We start from the raw sequence: 13,596 nt of genomic DNA, 5'->3' as shown, positions 1-13,596 counted from the left end.
CGGAGCACCAGTGCTCCCTTGCGGAGATAGGAAAACCAAGGTCAACCATTGCTTAAGCACTCCACCAATCAGGCCTTTATGGTAGAGTGGCCAGACGGAAGCCATCTCGCACTAAAAGGCACATGGCAGCATGCTAGGAGTTTGCCAAGAGGCACCTTAAGGATTCTCAGACCTGCAGAAACAAAATTCTCTGATCTGATGAAACCAAAATAGAACTTTTTGGCCTGAATTGCAAGCATTATATCTGGAGAGGAGGCACCGCTCATCACCTGGCTAACACCATCCCTACTGTGAAGCATGCCGGTGGCAACATCATGCTGTGGGGCTGTTTTCTGCTGCAGGAACTGGGCGACAAGTCCGCATAGAGGGAAAGATAAGAGCTGCCAAATATAGAGAAATTCTTCAAGAGAACTTGCTCCAGAGTGCTCTGGAACTCAGACTAGGGCGTCGATTCATCTTCCAACACGACAATGACCCAAAGCACACAGCCAAGATAACAAAGGAGTGGCTTCAGGAGCAGCCTGTGATTGTCCTTGAGTGGCCCAGCCAAAGCCCAGACTTTAATCCAATCGAACATCTCTGGAAAAACCTAAAAATGGCTGTCCACCGACGCTGCCCATTCAACCTGACTGACTTTGAGAGGATCTGCAGAGAACAATCGGAGAAAATGCCCCAAAACCGGTGTGCCAAGCTCGTAGAGACATACGCAAGAAAACTTGAGGCTGTGATTGCTGCCAAAGGTGTTTAAACAAAATATTAAGCCAAGGGTGTGAATACTTATGTTTGAATGTTTACATTTTCGATAAATCTGCACAAATGTCTGAAAATGTGTTTTTACTTTGTCAATATGAGATATTTTATGTAGATTTTTTAAAAAGAAAACTATACTCAAATTAGCTTTAGAATAAGTCTGTAACAGTGGAGGGGTGTGAATACTTTCTGACACTGTTCCCTCCAAGCTGCGCGCATGCACAATTGCGCACTGATGATGTGGTCTCTGCGCACAAGTTACAGTGCCACCAGAAACTTTCTGGTGGCACTGTAACTTTTTAAGCTATAGAAACTGATGTTCAAAATGAGGGTGTTTTACACACAAATAATCAGTTTTACACTGAATAAAAGACTACAGGAAAAACATTTAGTAAAATTCCAAATGCCAAAAATGCTTATAATATCTGCAATGTGTATTAATTTGAAGTCCATTATCCTGATTCCCTTGTCAGCGCTCACAATGCTCCCAGCTATCGGGCCTGCATCCAACTGTTAAGCAGTCTAAGTGGGTACCAGTACACACGTCGCGCCTGGAAGAAGGAGGCCTTTGACCTCTTTATGGACCCTACCTTCTTCCAGATGGACTCATCCTGTGTCAGCCAGTAAGTAAGAGAGTCAGTCAGTGTCAACCAGGTCTAGGACCAGATTTTGAATTATTTGTGTATTTTATATTTGTGAATGTGTTAATATGTTTGTTTGTTTTTTCAGCTGGAGGGCAATCATTGACCATTTGATGACACATGACAAGACCACATTCAGGGACCTTATGAGTATGTTTTATTTTGTAATATGTCAAATGATCATTATAGTAAAAGCAGATAATTTACTTCGACTTCTTTTTACCTAACTGGCATTCACAAGGTTTTGACTGTTTTCCATTAGTTGAAATCACAAAATAAAGAAAACGTCCACCGTATAAAACTATTTTATTTTGCTCTGCAAATCTTTACATGCCAGATCTGTTTTCACTTAGTGTCTTCTAAGGTAGATTTATTGATAACCCACAAAAACATATTTTTGAATCATGCTTGTAATTTTTTCCTGACAAAACCTTAACACAGTGACAGTAACAGGATATGGCCAAATCCTTTTGTGTTTGTCAGTAAATTAAGCAAAACCTTAAGAATTTAGGTTCTGATTTAATATTGGATATCATACGTGTCTGTCTCCTGCATCCTCCAACAGCCCGTGTGGCTGTAGCCCAGAGCAGCTCCCTGAGTCTGTTCACCAACAGAGATGCTGAGCTGGAACAGAGGGCCATGTTGCTCAAGCGCCTGGCCTTCACCATCTACAGTAGTGAAGTGGACCAGTACCAAAAATACCTCCCTGACATACAAGGTAATGAAGAGCTTTAGTAAGGCAACCACTGATTGTGTCAACGTTTCATTTTGTAGTGTTTTAATTATCATATTTCACTGTGTTATCTTAGAGCGCCTGGTGGAGAGCCTGCGTCTGCCTCAGGTGCCCATCCTCCATGCTCAGGTGTTCCTCTTCTTTAGGGTCCTGCTGCTGCGCATGTCGCCTCAACACCTCACCTCATTATGGCCCACCATGATCACCGAATTGGTGAGCTCTCAATGCTTTCCCGAATTTCTTGCTTACATTGTTATTTGTATTTGTCTATTGCCCATTTCATTACGTCTACATCTGTTTCTTTTTAGGTTCAGGTGTTTCTGTTGATGGAGCAAGAACTAACAGCAGATGAGGACATATCAAGGTACATTTGTTGCTATTCACTGTCTGGAAGTCAAGATGATGAATACAGTGGAACCTTCATGAGACTTTCTATTCACCAACCAAAGCAATTTGAAATAGAATTAATCCGTTCCTGCCCCAGAACCAAGTCGCCTTCGCATATGGCCGGCGGAGACAGTTAGTATGAAGCATAGTTTGTGAACAGAAGCAGTATTTTTCTGAAAATTGGATTTATGAACTGAGGTTCCACTGTAATGACATCACTCTGTTAACCCCTGATGACTAATCCTCTCTGACCATCTCTAGGACATCAGGGCCATCTGTGGCTGGCTTGGAAGCCACCTATTCCGGAGGCAATGGCTTCTCAACGTCCTACAACAGCCAACGCTGGCTCAACCTCTATCTGTCGGCTTGCAAGCTGCTGGACTTGGCCTTGGCCCTGCCACCCGAAAGCCTGCCTCAGTTCCAAATGTCAGTACTTTGCAAGCCTATTCTATAATAAGTGTTACAGACTTTAAGAGTGGAAAAAAGATAAACTGGCTCTCAATTTTGGGATTGACCAGGTGTCCTTTAAAATATTAAATGGAAGAACAGAATAAGAATGAAATGGAAAATTAAATCATGAACAAATTCTTAATGTAAATATTAGTAGTATAACGGATCATCTTTGATCCGTACTGATCAGTCTTCACGGTTTGGCTCGCACCTGGTCCGCGGTTTGGTTATGTAAAAAAAAAAAGTTTTGCTTGTTCACATGAAGGCAGCATGTTTAATCCACACTCACTAGTCAAGCACAGCGGTAGACAGTAGTCGTGGCTAGCGTACTGTAATGCATGGCTTAAAGTACTCTGGCGTAGTGCTGCCGCTTGCTGCGGGCTGGGCTCGACAGACACAGGCTCACCAGCTTTCACGTGCGGGGAGCCAAGCAGCCACGACTCACGGGCCCTTGCAATCGATCGGTAAAGAGAAGGCTGCAGGCTGGGAGAGCCTGTCTATGTGCTGCCGCAGCGCCTAGGTCTGCGCCAAAATTAAGCATATCACCGTGAGGTACGTTTGAAGTGCCAATAATCATTCTGCAGCTAGTTGGCTAGCTGTCTTTATCAAAGCACAAGCCGAGTGATCTACACTTACGTCACTGTCACAGTTTGGTTATGTGGGCTGATCGTCGCTGGCTAAGCACCAGTGGCGTTGTCCAAGGCAAACTCAGTCACCGGGCTTTTCACATCCACATGAACTCAAGTATTGTACTTTAGTTCAATTTTGACAAAGGGTAAGTACTGTATGTCTTTTAGGCCACATTGTCCTGCTTTTTAAATCTGTTAAAATTATTTGACAGTTTAAGTTACTGGAGATAACTGTTTTATGTTCTTCCCCTGTCTAATATTTATCACCCAAAATTATTAACTAAAAAGAGTTTTGATTGGGAAAAAAATTCCTATTTCCGTGGCTCAATAAAGTCCTTTTGTGTAAAAGTATAAATAACCAGGTCATTTTATTCATCAGCTGGTTATCTGTTCATAAAGTAATTTATATATTAAATTGGGTATCCATTCATAAACTGATTGTCTGTATGCAGTTTTCCCCCCTCCATCGCGAGGGTTACATTCCAGTCCACCTCTGCAATAAATGAAATCTGTGATATAGAAATAACCTATTTAAATAGATCCTAGCATGTTTTTGTAGCATTTATGACCCTTAAATTTTTTCAAAGGTCTATAAAGACATAAAACAATGCAAGCACATTCAAACGCATAATATATTGAGAGAGAGTAAAAGCAATGGATAATTGTCGCGGGCGTGCTGGAGCCCAGCAATGATCGGTCAGGAGGTGGGGTACACCCTAAACTGGTTGCCAGCCAATCGCAGGGCACATACAAACAAACAACCATTCGCACTCACATTCACACCTACGGGCAATTTAGAGTCGTCAATTAACCTACCATGCATGTTTTTGGGATGTGGGAGGAAACCGGAGTGCCCGGAGAAAAACCACGTAGGCACGGGGAGAGCATGCAAACTCCACACACGCGGGGCCGGGGATTGAACCCCGGTCCTCAGAACTGTGAGGCAGACCCTCTAACCAGTCGGTCACCGTGCCGCCATGCCCGTTGTGGTTTTCAGAATCAGAATCATCTTTATTTGCCAAGTATGTCCAAAACACACAAGGAATTTGTCTCCGGTAGTTGGAGCCGCTCTAGTACAACAGTCAATTTACAGAACACTTTGGAGACAGAGACATTGACAAAAAACAATTGTACAAAAAGATCCAGAGTCCTCTAGCACTTAGAGCAGTTCAAATAACTAATATTGCAATAGACCGGTGCAATGACCATTGTGCAAGGGGCGCTGAGACTTCAAGGAGTGTATGCGGTTTAAAGTGACGAGTAGTGCGATAATCTGGGACAATGTTGGTTGTGCAAATGTTACAGATACTCCTCAATCAGTGTGCAAATGGAGCAGATGCTACTCTGGCATGAGTGGCCAGTATATGCAAATAGTGCAGCATGGTGAGACAACGACAGTGAGTGCACGAGTAGTACATAATTGGCCCCACAGAAATGTGACAACGAACTCAAGTCAAAAAAAATTGCCAGCTTGTTGTAATGGAATTATAGGTTAGGTGTTTAAGAAGTTGATCGCAAGAGGGAAGAAGCTGTTGGAGTGTCTACTAGTTCTAGTTTGCATTGATCGGTAGCGCCTACCTGAGGGAAGGAGCTGGAAGAGCTGGAGACCGGGGTGCGGAGGGTCCGAGAGGATTTTGCACGCCCTTGTCTTAGTTCTGGCAGCGTGCAAGTCCTCAATGGTGGGTAGGGGGGGTACCGACAATCCTTTCAGCAGTTTTGATTGTCCGTTGCAGTCGGAGTTTGTCCTTTTTTGTAGCAGCACCAAACCAGACTGTGATGGAAGAACACAGGACTGATTCGACTACCGCTGTGTAGAACTGTCTCAGCAGCTCCGGTGGCAGGCCGTGCTTTCTCAGAAGCCGCAGGAAGTACATCCTCTGCTGGGCCTTTTTGAGGACGGAGTTGATGTTAGTCGCCCACTTCAGGTCCTGAGAGATTGTAATTCCCAGGAACTTGAAGGTCTCGACGGTTGACACAAGGCGGCTGGACAACGTGAGGGGCAGATGTGGCGAAGGATGCCTCCTGAAGTCCACGATCATCTCTACAGTCTTGAGCGTGTTCAGCTCCAGGTTGTGTCGGCCGCACCACTGCTCCAGCTGCTCCACTTCCTGTTGATATGCAGACTCTCACGCACTAACTAAAATGGCTACTCTTAACGTGTTGCTTAGCGACCAGGAATTGGTTACTTCGTTAGCCATGAGTTGTCGTGTGGTGGGGATTTCGGACTCGGATTCCCGAGGTTGTGTCTTGATGGTATTAAGGCTACAAGCGTCACCGGTGGGGGCGCTGCGGATACATTTTATTTTGGTCGTTATTTTTTTGTTTTTCGGCAGAGCGTTCGGTTTCTCCGGTGTCTAAAACCGGTGTGATAAAAACGTAATTAATTTAGCAGAAAAGAATAAGCTTTTAGCGACCCCTGCGTTACTTCCGGTTTAGCGTGATTTTATGTTTACACGTTAGAATCAAATTATTTTATCTCGGAAAGGGGCACCATGTCTTTTGTCGAACCCAAACACACACACACACACACACCTGGTACAGGTAGTGGATTTTTGTAGAAAATTTAATGAGAAATGGAAATGAGCATGGGATGACAATGTATAGAGCTGGGGATTCCTGTTCTCATTAATTTAAACCCAAATATGCACTTATCTGTACTTTAGTAGATCGCAAGTTGGACTTGCGTTGCGTGAAACACAATTTAGGCAGGCTGGTCGATCTCTTGAAGGTTTGGCTGGTCCGGTCCGCACGGGGAACAGGTGGATTTGGCGGAATAAGGAGGAAGGAAAAAAGAAAAAGCAAGAAAAAGACTTCCAAGGCAGGCCGGCCAAAGCCCGGGTGTCGCTGTTCGCAAGACGCTCTGAGCAGACATGCGCTGCCCATTTCCCTCCCAACGAAGCTTGCCCTTGAGCTGCCCAGGCACCCAAAAGGGTAGCTTGGGGCACTGGCAAGGTAGCCTGCGGTGGGAAGAGGGTTAATGTTTCCTCGCCACCTCGTAGTGAGAAGTGAGGCTTCCTGGCTGAGCCAGTCTTCGGCAAGGTGGTCGAAGGAGCGCCCGCCCGTAACAAAGGGGGCTCCGGCCTTTATGCCCCGCCGAAAAGAGGGTCAAAAGGGGAGATAGACCACTTCTTAATGTTAGTTTTCCATCCTAGGATTATTTTGTGGTTTAAAACCAGTGGGATAAAATATTAATTATTTAATTATTATTAAGATTAGACCAGTTTCCAGTTTTGGATTGTCACGCGCACATCCTCTTTAATCCCTGTAATGAATGTTTCAATTGGATGTGGTTGTTGAGAACACTGTAATATTTGTAATGTGGCATTTGTGTTGTGTGGGATGAAACCTCTCATCCGTTTCAGTTGACAAACAGATTTGACATCAGACATTCAAATTTGCATAAATACAGTCACTAGAGTCACTGTTGTGATGGTAAACACTGGGAGCGTTCATGCAAAGTTCTTAAAATATTATGCAACATTCAAATTTGGTGCAGATTGTGATTAGTTCCCCCGGAGTTGCAGTAGCTCTCCACCGCCTGCGGGTGTTGCTCGTGTCCCATCCGTTGTCTGAGATGTCTTAACAAGTTGCATTTCAGAGGACGAATGGCCTTTTGAACTTTTATCTTGGCATGCCTGGGAGGGCAGGTTGCTAGGGTAGCTGCTAATTGATTTAAAGTCTGGTGAGGAGTCAGGATTCCTAGTCTCCGCTTTGACTAGCTCCTTCGGACTAGCTGGTAATTCATTTAGCGTCCGTGTGAGATAAACCAGGCATCCCTGTGGCCTTCTGTCTCGCGGGGGAGCGGAGACAGGGAATGCAGTCTCAGTCCGAGGTTGGTGGTCATGGTGCCATCTGGCAAGAGCATGTCCGCTACAACTGTAATTAAAATTTGCAATATAGCGGGACTGCAGAACACATCCCTTCTTTTTCAATGTGGACATAGCCTGGTGTTTAATTCACTATCCATGTTTAAAGGGAGAACATATTCCTTAAATTGGACTGGATGTTTTTCATTCCCGGTCCGTGTACAAAAAGAGAAGGGCTATTGAAGAGAAGAAGAAGAAGAAAAAGAGGACGGAAGGAAGAGTGGGGATATTGCACTTTAAGTTAAATGTCCATATTTGTCATTTTGAGTTTAAGTGGTCGAGATTAATTTAATGAACAAAAGTGTTTTTCAGAATAAATGGAGGACTAAGTTCTTTTTGTTTTATTTTTATTTTTTTTACTTATCCAAAAAATGCTCAGATCTGTGACTCAAATCAGTGAATCCCCTTGTAATGTTGACCTGTTTTAAAGGGCAGACTTGTTTAAAACCACTTTAATAGCAGCAGTGCTACTTGACACTTAAGGCTGAAACCTGCTCCAGCAGTTACAGTTTCAGTGTGTTGCTGTCTTTATTGAATCCTAGGTACCGCTGGGCCTTCATCCCTGAAGCCTCAGACGATTCTGGAATGGAAGTCAGACGGCAAGGGACTCACCAGCGGGAGTTTAAACCCTATGTGGTCAGACTAGCCAAGCTGCTGAGGAAACGAGCTAAGGTACAGCAGCCTCAGATTGTTTCACAAACTTATTGAATGAGTGTGATATCAAACCAGGAAAGGGACTTTCTTTGTTTCTCAGCAATGTCCAAATTTGACCCCTTTCATCTTTTTAAATATTACCTTAGCCAAACCGGCATTTGAATGCATGTATAGTATGTTTTGTTACCAGCATAACTCAAAAACAATTGACAATTTTTGTGGAGTAATTTGGCATACAGTGGGTACGAAATGTATTCAGATCCCCTTACATTTTTAAACTCTTTGTTATATTGCAGCCATTTGCGAAAATCATTTAAGTTCATTTTTTTCCTCATTTAATGTACACACAGCACCCCATATTGACAGAAAAAAACGGAGTTGTTGAAATTTTTGCATGTTTATGCAAAAAGAGTATTCAAAAAAGTATTCAGACCCTTTGCTCAGTATTTAGTAGAAGCCCCCTTTTGGGCTAATCCAGCCATGAGTGTTTTTGGGAATGATGCAACACGTTTTTCACACCTGGATTTGGGGTTCCTCTGCCATTCCTCCTTGCAGATCCTCTCCAGTTCTGTCAGGTTGTATGGTGAACGTTGGTGGACAGCCATTTTCAGATCTCTCCAGATATGCTTAATTGGGTTTACATCAAGGGCCATTCAAGAACAGTCACAGAGTTGTTCTGAAGCCACTCCTTCGTTATTTTAGCTGCGTGCTTAGGGTCATTGTCTTGTTGGAAGGTGAACTTTCGGCCCGGTCTGAGGTCCTGAGCACTCTGGAGAAGGTTTTCGTCCAGGATATGCATGTACTTGGCTGCATTCATCTTTCCTTCGATTGCAACCAGTCCTGTCCCTGCCGCTGAAAAACACCCCCACAGCATGATGCTGCCACCACCATGCTTTACTGTTGAGACTGTATTGGACAGGTGATGAGCAGTACCTGGTTTTCTCCACACATACCGCTTAGAATTAAGGCCAAAAAGTTCTATCTTGGTCTCATCAGACCAGAGAATCTTATTTCTCACCATCTTGGAGTCCTTCAGGTGTTTTTGGCAAACTCTATGCAGGCTTTCATGTGTCTTGCACTGAGGAGAGGCTTCTGTCAAGCCACTATTCCATAAAGCCCCGACTGGCGCAGGGCTGCAGTGATGGTTGACTTTCTAGAACTTTCTCCCTTCTCCCGACTGCATCTCTGGAACTCAGCCACAGTGATCTTTGGGTTCTTCTTTACCTCTCTCACCAAGGCTCTTCTACCCTGATTGCTCAGTTTGTACGGACGGCCAGCTCTAGGAAGGGTTCTGGTTGTCCTGAACGTCTTCCATTTAAGGATTCCGGAGGCCACTGTGCTCTTACGAACCTTAAGTGCAGCAAAATATTTGCAGAATTTTTTTTTTGTAACCTCTTGGCCAGATATGTACCTTGCCACAATTCTGTCTCTGAGCTCTACAGTCAGTTCCTTTTGACATTTGCTCTGACATGCACTGTGAGCTGTAAGGTCTTATGTAGACAGGTGTGTGGCTTTCCTAATCAAATCCAATCAGTATAATCAAGCACAGCTGGATTCCAATGAAGGTGTAGAACCATCTCAAGGATGTTCAGAAGAAATTTGACAGCACCCAAGTTAAATATGAGTGTCACAGCAAAGGGTCTGAATACTTATGGCTATGTGATATTTCATATTTCAAAACAATTCAGTTTTTTCTGTTATGTACATCATTTAGGAAAAAAAAAAATTAAATGATTTTTGCAAATGGCTGCAATATAACAAAGAGTGAAAAATTTAAGGGGGTCTGAATACTTTCTGTACCCACTGTAGGCCACTGAGACTATTTCATTTGTGAATACAGGATTTTTACTGTAATTTCTCGTGTATAATGCGCATTGTTTTCCCCCAGAAAATGTCAAAAGTCAATGCTGTGCATTACACATAGGTATAGGGGGAAATGAAAAAAACTTTCCCATTTTATAAATGTATGCCGCCATCTAGAGATCATGAAAAAGCAGTACACGTTCATTCCAATAGGCCACCGCCACCTAGAGGTTATGAGAAAGGTGTAGCATACACTTTCATTCCAATAGGACCCGTACCTACGACTGCATATGTACAGTTGTGCTCATAAATTTACATACCTTGGCAGAATTTGTGAAAGTTTTTTTATTTATTTTTAAATACGACTGATGACTGAACAACAACCATTATTAATTTCCTTATGTATATGTTTTGTTTGATGATAATGCTTTTCTGAAATGCTTGATCGTTTAATTTTAATCCCATTAAAATAAAACTAAATGTGTTTCACCTGGCCTTTCACGTTTTCTTTGAAGAATTGTACCCATTTTACAAATTCTGCCTGGGTAATCAAACATATGAGCACAACTCTGTGTTTTTTCATTTACTAAATAAAAGTAGGGCTGTGAATTTCAAAATAAGAGCAAGTAAATAAAACGAATTACGTGTTCAGATAAAGTCCTTAACTTCAGAATAATTATTTGAAAAAACTAACAAAATACAGATAATACTTCATGTTTTGATCATATGGGTAGAAGCCAAATCATGCATTGTGAAAATGCATTATACATAGGTAGAAGGGTTTTTCAGAATTTTGAGGTCAACTTTGGGGGTCCATATTATACATGGTTGGTGGGCATTATACACGAGAAATTATGGTACGTCTACTAAGGTAATGAAAATTATAATCCATTGAAGAGCGTGGACATGACCATCATCCTGAGTACACATCTGTTTGACCTTGGCAGAGCTCTATGCTGTACTCAGTACTCTTGTTGACAATGTCTTCTCCACAGAAAAATCCAGAAGATGAGTGCTTCACTCGAACCCTTTCCTGGGAGCCAGGCCACCTGATGCTAACCCTCTATGTAATCCGCAGCATGGAGCAGCTGCTTCCTTTCTTCAACCTGCTCAGCCAGGTGTTTAACAGCAAAGTCAGTAACCGCTCAAGTCCTGCTTACTCCCACAACCGTGCAGCTGGATCCTTTCCTGGCCAAAAGGAGAGCCACAAACTGGAGAGCCAGAAAGTGTTCTGGAGTCGAGCTCGACAAAACATTGAGGAAATGGTAGAGAAAGACTTTCTTGAAGGTCTGATCAAGACGTGAAAACACAGGGGATTTATATATTCTGATCAGCACTAGTGAAAAACCTCAACTTGTATTGCAACAACGGAAATACAATTGAGGGAAAATAATTTGTACATTTTTGGGTATTTATAATTGTTTTACATTTCAAAAGCTATTTGATTTTAATTATTTGTACAACGAGAGAAGCCTTGATGGCTGACTTTTAATATTTCATGTTAGTCCTGCAGGACCAAGAAAAGATGCTGTGCCATTCCATATCGATGTGACTTAATAAAGATTTCCCACAGGAGGGGCTCAGCTGATGTTGTCTTTTGGCTTGCAGTTTGCTGATGCTTCCGATGGGCTTGGCTGACTTCAAGCATTTTATCGCCAGTGAAATAGCTCTAAAATCAGCCATTAGTAGGTTTAAGCCTTATTTGTTCTAAACCTCAAAAGCAATTTTGCTATTGGGGTATATACTCTCCAAAGAATATGCAACAATTATGGCAAAACCTTTGTGGAATCCCTTTTCGCTCAGGCTCATAACTGTTTTGCAGATCCAGCATTTACAGATTCATAGTATCATACATGCAGATGAGTCGCCTTTCGGCGAAATCCGCCGTTTTGAACTCAAAATAGGCCATTATCGTGGATCGTACAGATCCGATGAGTTTTTTCGGGTTGGGGGTCGTCGGCTGTTTTGTACGTGATCCATTCCACACACACACACACGTAATTTCTGAATATTATTCTGCGGCGGACGATTATGCGAAACTATATCAGCTTGAGGTTCCGCCTGTGCTCTCAGGATCTGCTTTGGAGTCACAGGAGTTGACGACACCAGAAAAACCAGTAACTGTACTTTTATTCCGTTTCAATGATCTAAATGTCGCTCGCTACTTTTATTTATCAATTATAGCTTATTTAACTATTTCGTGCGCGAAACTTCGACTTCCGGTTTGGGCGCTGTTTGTGCCAATCCAGTTTAAGCGCCATCGACGTTTAAGTCTCATTCACCAATCAAACAACAGTTACATGACCTCACACGTCTTCTCTTGGGTTTCCCGGGCGTAGGTATTAAACACGAGATAAGCCAGCCCGGCTGATTGTCGTGCCTACGTGGTGGCCATATTGGGATTGTTGTGCCTACGTGGCGGCCATATTGGGAAGGTCGTGGTTACCATGAAGGCAACGGCGTGCTACTCATGTTTACATTTAGACGAACAAAAAGCTTTCATGTATTGTTGTATTTGTACAGCTTGAAGCAGACATCAGGTGCAGGTGGAGATGGGCCTGGCTCAAATTGGAGGCCAAAACAAAAAAGCAAAGAAATTAGACAAATAAAATTTTAATCTTAAATATGTACATCAACATGTACTTGAGTGGTGTAAATCAATGTTTTTCTGCTTGAAGTCTTCCAGATTGCTAAATTTGTTAAAATCCCAAAATATTCTCTGCGTGGGCTCGGGGATCCCCCAGACACCCCTACAGTGTATTTTTATTTATTTTTATTTTTTTTGGTCTGTCACCTTTTCATGCCGTTAGTGTTTGCATGTATGTAGTATACAGTAATATCAAAGTTTGCATTCACCACATGACACATAATACAAAATTCTACTGACTGACCACATCATTAGATACGGCTACCCAATTGAAAGATCCAATAAAAGAGTGGAATCAAAAGATCTGCCAATACAAAAATGGTGAGTTTTTGTATGATGCAGCGCAGATCTACACCACTGAAAACGACACTACTTTTCTGACAATGTAAAACTGCACTAGTATCTATGCTTCAGCATGTAACTGGCAGTTTTTTGTTTTTTTGCTAGGAATCCATAAAGCCTGATAAAGTGGCAAGGGTTTTACAAAATGATTGTTGTAAATGAACACATATTTGTATATCTGATGTTTTTCTTTGTACACATCACATTCTTGATTAATTGAATGTGTGGAGTGAAACAGCACTTAAGACAATGTAGCCCAAACTGCACCATCAATAAATCATAGGCTGTGAATCAATTCTCCTACAATACATTTCAATCATCACACCATATGTATTGTGTACATATGCAGACCTCGGAGTGTACAGTATAACCATATAGCATGGTATTCTAATAATATTAATAAAAGCAAGCATAATAAAAGCATTTACAGTGGGTACAGAAAGTATTCAGACCCCCTTCAAATGTTCACTCTTTGTTATATTGTAGCCATTTGCTAGATGGTGCAAAATAAGATTCTCTGGTCTGATGAGACCATGATAGAACTTTTTGGCCTTAATTCTAAGCGATATGTGTGCAGAAAACCAGGCACTGCTCATCACCTGTCCAATAACGGCCAACAGTGAAGCATGATGGTGGCAGAATAATGCTGTGGGGGTGTTTTTCAGCTGAAGGGACAGGACGACTGGTTGCAATG

General features: G+C 42.5%; 1 protein-coding gene across 4 annotated transcripts in view; it reads left to right on the top strand.

Moving 5' to 3' along the window:
* The window catches only part of dop1a (DOP1 leucine zipper like protein A), a 44,685-nt gene extending 33,199 nt beyond the window's left edge, over nt 1-11,486 (top strand). For all 4 annotated transcript variants that reach the window (XM_061776909.1, XM_061776910.1, XM_061776911.1 and 1 more), the window contains 8 exons: nt 1,224-1,373; nt 1,480-1,541; nt 1,957-2,109; nt 2,201-2,337; nt 2,433-2,488; nt 2,773-2,937; nt 7,999-8,128; nt 10,909-11,486. In XM_061776909.1, the coding sequence (XP_061632893.1) occupies nt 1,224-1,373; nt 1,480-1,541; nt 1,957-2,109; nt 2,201-2,337; nt 2,433-2,488; nt 2,773-2,937; nt 7,999-8,128; nt 10,909-11,217 (1,162 nt within the window). In that variant the 3' untranslated portion in view covers nt 11,218-11,486. The remainder of the gene's footprint in view (nt 1-1,223; nt 1,374-1,479; nt 1,542-1,956; nt 2,110-2,200; nt 2,338-2,432; nt 2,489-2,772; nt 2,938-7,998; nt 8,129-10,908) is intronic.
* The last annotated feature ends 2,110 nt before the right edge of the window (nt 11,487-13,596 follow it).

This window comes from Phyllopteryx taeniolatus, chromosome 6, assembly GCF_024500385.1.
Source record: "Phyllopteryx taeniolatus isolate TA_2022b chromosome 6, UOR_Ptae_1.2, whole genome shotgun sequence".
In the NCBI taxonomy this organism is placed as follows: Eukaryota; Metazoa; Chordata; class Actinopteri; order Syngnathiformes; family Syngnathidae; genus Phyllopteryx; species Phyllopteryx taeniolatus.
Note: the sequence above shows the minus strand (reverse complement) of the source record. Positions and strands in the feature narration are given on the sequence as shown.